The 7,113-nt window shown below is 41.5% G+C and overlaps 1 protein-coding gene across 3 annotated transcripts in view; it reads left to right on the top strand.

The window, feature by feature from the left end:
* Positions 1 to 7,113, top strand: part of DIP2A (DIP2 disco-interacting protein 2 homolog A (Drosophila)) — a 150,183-nt gene that overhangs the window by 56,841 nt on the left and 86,229 nt on the right. For all 3 annotated transcript variants that reach the window (XM_006893921.1, XM_006893920.1, XM_006893922.1), the window contains exon 3: positions 4,445 to 4,564. In XM_006893921.1, the coding sequence (XP_006893983.1) occupies positions 4,445 to 4,564 (120 nt within the window). The remainder of the gene's footprint in view (positions 1 to 4,444; positions 4,565 to 7,113) is intronic.

Here is a 7,113-nt window from a genome sequence, read left to right as displayed (position 1 = left end):
TCTTTTTGAAATAAGAACTAAGACACAAACAGGTATGTGTACCCTCAAGCTTATTGTAGCATTTGTCACACTAGCAAAGAGATGGAAACAACTCAAGTGTTTATCGATGAATGAATGGTTAGAGAAATTGTGTTACCTTCCCAGTGGAGTACTATGCAACAGTTAAAAAAAAAAGAATTCTTGAAACACTATACAACATGGATGAGTCTAGAGGACATGATGCTGAGTGGAATATGTCAGTTATAAGAGACAAATACTGTATAAGACCACGTTTATAAAAAGATAGAGAAAGGTTTAAATGGAGAATCAATCTTGTATCTTAATCAGTGAGAGGAAAAGGTTTAAAAAAATAGTTGATAGACAATGAACACTTACTGGGAAGGACAACGTGGAATGAATCAGACACAGTGTGTTGTAACTGGTGCTGTGGAACAGAATATAAATGAATGATTGATTGGAAAATACCTTAATGTGCTTGATAAACTATCACTCAGATCACAGTAAGTAAAAGAAATGTTCTCTTTGGTGATGAATGAAGTGTCATTCTCCTTTTATTTGTCATTTCCTTCCAGTGGGCTGGATGATTATCCAGTTCACAAGGGCCAATCCTCTTTCCTAGTCTTACCTTGAATGCTGTGGTAAAACCTATTTGGCATGGGTGACTCTCCTATATTTGAAATACTGGTGGTATAGCATCACAGCAACAAATAAGCTATCATAGTGTGAAAGAGTGACAGGAAATTGGTGGTAATCATATATTATAGAATATATAATACTGATTTTATTGTTGTTATTATATGCTGTTGAGTCACCTGCGACCCATAGTGACTCTGTACAACAGCTCTGAACCTGCCCTGTCCTGAACCAGTCTCACTGACTCTAACACACTTACCCCCGTTGCCCCAGTTACTATAGGATTCCATCTCATCTGGGGTCTTCCTCTCCTGCGCTGTCTCTCCACACTTCTTAGCATGATGTCCTTCTCTAAGAACTAGTCTCTCCTGGCCAGAGTATGTCAGATAGAGCTTCAGAATTCTTGCCTCCTAGAAGAAATTTGGTTTCACCCTCTCCAAGACAGACCTATTTGTTTTCTTGGCAGCCTGTCTATGTTCAAGACTCTTCTCCAGCACCACAACTCGAAGGCATCCGTTCTTCTTCTGTTATCCTTAGTCATTGCCCAACTCTCTGATGCATAGTTTTAAAATTTGTTTTATAAGTATGCAGTATAATGACAATACCAGCATCTGATTGCTTTTAAACCTAAGACTGGATTAATTTGAGAGAGAAATATTAGAGCGCATAAACAGTACATTTTTAAAAAAAGAATACTAATGTAGGGAGCTCTGGTGGCCTAGTTGCAAGAAGCTGCACTGCAACCCCAGAGGTACGTGGTTCGAATCCACCAGATGCTTTGCTGGAGAAGGAGGGGCAATCTCCTCCTGTACCACTCAGATCTGATTTGATGGTACACTCACACAAAAAAATTATAAAAGGGAAAAAAATGAAAAAGAATACTAATGAGAAATAAGAGCTCTGGAGGTGTGGTCTGTATGGAGTTGCACTGCTAATCTGAAGGTGGTGCCTGTTGGCTGGGTTGAATCCACCAGCAGCAATCTCTTCCCACACAATCTTAGCCTCTGAAAACCTGCTGGAAGGTCAGAAGCTATGACTCATTCTGACTTTTGATGGCAGTGAGTTTGAGTTTTGAGAAAGGACTTGCTTTTGAAACATTAAACAGACGTGTTGCTCTTGTTGATTGAGGCACCGCGGAAGCCACATGTTGTTATGTGCCATCAAATTGTCTGCCACATAGAATTTCCAGAGTTGTAATCTTTATGGAAGTGGACCACCACGTGTATCATCTATGAAGTGGCTGGTGAATCCATATCATCAACCTTTCAATTAGCAACTGGGCACTTAGGCCTTGTGCCACCAGGGCACCTTTTTGAGACGTTGACATTTTCTGTATGGGCTAGAAAGGAGACCAGGAACGAGCAGAAAATATCTACACAGAGTTGACTCCTTAGAAGTATTTGGAATAGGGAAATTGCCACCAACTCACTTTCCTGGGCACCAGGTTGTGGTGTGCCCCTGACAAAGATGCCTTTTGTCTTTGTTGGTGAATAGTGAGGGGACTTATTAACTGTGTAAAGTCAAAGAAAAGAAAATGCAGATAGCCCACCTACAGTAAATTATATCCAACATCACTGATTGTTACAGAAACACAAATGAAAGGAATTCATTTCACAAAATGGGTTTTTTTAGAAAATTTGGCACAATTCTAAACTTTTTTGTTACATCCAGTGTTATCAGATATGTCAGGAAATGACACTTGCATGCATTGCTTGTGGGGGTGTGAACTGCTGAAAACTTTATAGAAAGAAATCTGATGGTATCCTAAAATTAAAAATATCCATACTCTTTCATCCAATAATTTCTTATTAGGTTCTGTATCTACTGAATAAATGGATCTATCTCATAGACTAAAAGCACGTGTATTTTGGAATTTAACTTTGTAATATATCCACTTATAATGCATGATACTCCATTGTAAAAAGGCCATTTATCCAAGCAAAAAAAAAGAAATGCCAGATGGTACTGATCAGAACTCCTAGTTTTGAAGATTGCTTTTGGAGGTGCTGTGATTCTCTTAACACTGAATAACTTGTGGGTTAAAGCAGCCGCAGTGGCGGTTGCTTACAGAGCTGCGCTTTGAGCCAAGCCCAGAAGGTACTCATGCCTGGACTCAGCTGGTATTGTGTGGAGGTTCTCCACACCCAGGGCTGCCCTCCACTGGGCTCCTGGGTCTGTGCTTCAGTCTCTTACACCTTCTCAGGACTCCTCCTGCCTTGTTACTGAGGGAAGCTGAGTCATCTTTTAAAAGCTGTGTTGGAAGTCACACGGACACTCCTGAGTTCCTCAGGACAGCCATGGGTCACTGCCTGGGTTCAAGGCAAGGGAATGGTTCTACCTGTATGATCTGGCAGTGCTCAGGGCTGGAGGCTCCTGTGGATCAAGAATCACTGCTGGCCATTTTAATAAGTTGTTGTTGTATACCGTAGAGTCGGAACCCACCCGTAGCTGACCCTCTGGCCGGTTCTCAGAGGCACTGACTCTCACGGGAGGAGATTGCCCATCCTTCTCCTGCGGAGCAGCTGGTGGCTTTGAACTGTATGCCTTCAGATAAATTATTTCTGAGGAAGCACAACTGAAGGTCTTAATTTAAAGTCTCGATTTCACCTTCAGCCTCCTATGGCTAGTCTTCATAGTTACTGTCCTCAAATGTCAACAAATTAGTACTGGAAACATGACCGGGGGTTTGATTTAGTGTCCTGCACATTGACCTTCCACTTTGTGTCCTAGAGTGTTAAAGGAACTGCATTGTGAGAGACATGAGAACGTGTCAGTGTGAGGGTGGTGTATTGAGAGCGGGTAGGAGGGTGCATCAGTGCCTCACCATTGGCTGGAACAGAGCTGGGCGTGGAGACAAGTGGCAACACAGGCTGAGGCAGTGACCTCCACTGCAGCTTATGCTGAGGGAACATATCATAAGCATCTTGTAAAGACAACCACTTCTGGCATCGTGGTCAGAGTACCTCTCAGTTCTTCCTTGCTTTTTCCTACCTTTAACTGAGGGTCACCACGGGTATCAAGGAATCAATAGGCTGTTCCTAACACCATGGATTAGTTCAGGGATTGAGTGATGGACAATTTCAGAGTCAGCAAAACATGTATAACTCAGAAACGTACTCTTAGAAGTCATATTCAAGGGAATTAGCTATCCAGGAGGCAGCCACTGCATAGGGCTGACTGGAACTATAGAGACATTGGACAGGGCTTCTGGGGACCTTGCTTAGACTCCTGTGGGCAGAACAGAGCAGGAGAGGGCCTGAGAAGGCACCTGCCTCCCTACTTCCCTCTGTCCCCACAGGCTCCATAATTCCTTGATGCTGTGTGTCCTGTCTTCCCTACGTGGACACTGGCTGCCTCCTGCTACCACTGACCTAGCTGACGGGCTGCTGCCTCCTGCTCAGCCTTTGGGCCTCTTTTGAAAGGTCCCTGCAGGACACCCTTCTCTAAGCAGCCACATGTGGCTGTCTTGGGCCTTGGTTTCACCACCATCCTCCCACCCCCTCAGAGGGCAGCTGTGATGAGAAGCAGAGGAGACTTTGAATGTAACACATGTCCCCACATCTTCTGAACATTGATGAAAAAGCACAGGTGCTTGTTCCACAGCACCCCTGTGTCTCCTTCCAGCTTCTCAGACAGATAGCTTTCCCGTCCTTTCAGGAGCAACAAGCCTGGTTTCAATGGACACAAATCTCTGCTTTGGTGCAGTGTTTGTAGTGTGGTAATACAGGAGAAATGTGCTCTTTTATTTGGCTTTTCCATTATGACAAAAGCAGATTATTCACACAAATATTCCTATGCAATTGTATTTCAGGAGTTGACCTGTCCCTGCAAGCAGAAAGCAGAACCACAGGACCCGCACAGACAGCAGCTGCCGCACCCAAACAGCCCAAGTCACGCCCCAACAACTCGAGGGATGAACGCTTCCGCTCAGGTAGGTGGGGAAACGCACAGCCAGGGCCTCTGCCTTCCAAAGCTTACAATTATCTTTTCTCTGTCAAAATGTCTACTGAAGAAATGGCCTTTCCTTAAATGATGATTTACTATACAATCCTATTGTCAAGAAGAAAAAAAAAAATACAGTTCCACACACCATAGTTTGGTTTAATGTAACCTATAACTCGATGCCCTTTTCTTGAGGGATTCTTACAAAGGTCTCTGGGAAGATCTTCCTCCTGTCTTCATTAGTATGAATTATTTACACATTTTTGAGCAGTAGCACTGTTGTTAGGAGCCATTGAGTTGACCATGACTCATTGTGACCCTATGAATAGCGGGTCTGAACCTTGCCCTGTCCTCTGCCATCGTCATCATCTCTTGAGATACTTGAATCCATTGATACAGTCATTGTGTTGATCTCTCTCCTTTGCTGACCTTCTACCTTTCCAAACATGGTGAATTTTCCCAGTAACTGGTCTCTCCTGACAGCATGCCCAAAATATGTGAGGTGAAATGTCACCATCCTTTGCCTCCAAGGAGCACTCTTGTTTACTTTCTCCAGGACATAATGTGTTTGTTCTTTTGGCAATCCGTATGACATTCAGGATTCTTCTCCATCACCGTAGCTCAAAGACATCAGTTCTTCTGTCATTCTTATTCATTGTCTAACGTTTAGATGCGTAGTTTGTAAATCTTAATTTTGTTAATATTTTTAATTTGATGTTTTTGCTAGATGTCATTGAGTCGACGCTGGTTCATAGTGACTTTAAGCATAACAGAATAAAACCCTGCCTGATCTGCACTTTCCTCACAATCTCAGCTCTGCTTAAAGCCCACGTTGCAATCACTGTATTAGTCTGTCTCATTGAGAATCTTCCTCTTATTTGCTAACCCTTTATTTTTCCAAGTATGATGTCTTCCTCCAAGGAGTGACTTTACCTGATTACATGCTCTAAATATGTGAGACAAAGTTTCACCATCATTGGTTCCCATGAGCATTTGGGCTCCACTTCTAAGATAATTTTGTTTGCTTTTTGGCATTCTATGGTGTATTCAGTTAGGAGCTCATGTTGAATAGTTTGTTAGGCTGCTAACCAAAAGAATAGTGGTTTGAATCTACCAGCTACTTTATGAGAGGAAAATGGACGATCTCTTTCACAAAAATTTGTTGTTGTTATGTTTTGTTGAGTTGACAGTGACTCATAGTGACCCTCATTGTTTTTTTGGCAGTCCATAGGACATTCAGTACTCTTCTCCATCACCATATGAACAATGGCTCTGAATCTTAATCTATCCCGAGCCAACCTCACTGTCTGTGATACGCCTGAGCCCATTGCTACAGTCACTGTGTCAGTCCATCTCATGTGGGGTCTTCCTATCCTGTGCTGACCCACCACTCCAAGCATGATTGGTCATTCCTGGCCACATGCACAAAGTATTGAGGCAGAGTTTCAAAATTCTTGCCTTCAAGGAACAACCTGGTTTTACCCTCTCCAGCACAGACCATTGCCTAACTTTCACATGTGTATGTATGAAGCAATTGTACCATGGCTTGGGTCAGGCACACCTTATTTCTCAAAGTGACATCCTTACACTTTAATGCTTTAAAAAGTTATTGGCAGCAGATTTTCCCAGTGCAGTACATTTGATTTCTTGATTAACTGCTTCTATGGGTTGCTTATGGATCCAAGTAAAATGAGATCCTTGACAATGTCAATCTTTTATCCATCTATCATGATGATTTCTATTGATCTGGTTGTGAGGATTTTTGTTTTCTTGATGTGGGGGTGTAATCTTTACTGAATGCTAACTGTTAATTTGGTCTTCTTCAATACATATTTGAGATTTTCTTCATTTTATGCAAGTTGTGCTATCTTTGTAATGCTGATTGTTGGTGAGTTTTCATCCAATCTTGATGCTGCTTCATATAGTCCAACTTGTCAGAGTATTTGTAGATTGAATGAGTATGGTGAAAAGATAAAACCTTTTCTGATTTTAAACCATGCAATATCCCTTTGTTCTCTTTAAATGACTACTTCATAGTTTATGTGTAAGTTCTGCATGTGCACAAAAATGTTTTCTGGGATTCCCATTCTTCACAATGTTTCTAATAAGTTATTATGATCCATGTAGTCAAATCAATTTGTATTTGCATAATCAATGAAACACAGATATCTTCCTGGTATTCTCTGCCTTCAGCCAACATGCATCTTATATGATCAATGTTAGATTTTGTTTTACATCCTCTACTGAATCCAGTCTGAATTTTGGGCAGTTCCTAGTTGCTAATATTGCTGCAGCTTTTTTTGAATTATTTTCAGCATGATTTATTTGTGTGTGCTATTAGTGGATACTGTTCTGTACTCTCTACACTGTATTATATGTGGAAAAGTTAATAACTTGTGATTGGAATATAAAAATTGGAAATGAAGGAGGATTGGTAATCAGTAAATACAGCTTTGATGATAGAAATGAGACTGGAGACACATTTTACAATTTTGTATGGTCAACAGCTTACTTGTTTCAAATTTCTTTTTTTTTTTT

The sequence above is a fragment of the Elephantulus edwardii genome, unplaced genomic scaffold (genome assembly GCF_000299155.1).
Source record: "Elephantulus edwardii isolate Elephantulus edwardi_28Jun2011 unplaced genomic scaffold, EleEdw1.0 scaffold00133, whole genome shotgun sequence".
In the NCBI taxonomy this organism is placed as follows: Eukaryota; Metazoa; Chordata; class Mammalia; order Macroscelidea; family Macroscelididae; genus Elephantulus; species Elephantulus edwardii.
This window is presented reverse-complemented; position numbering and strand designations above follow the sequence as displayed.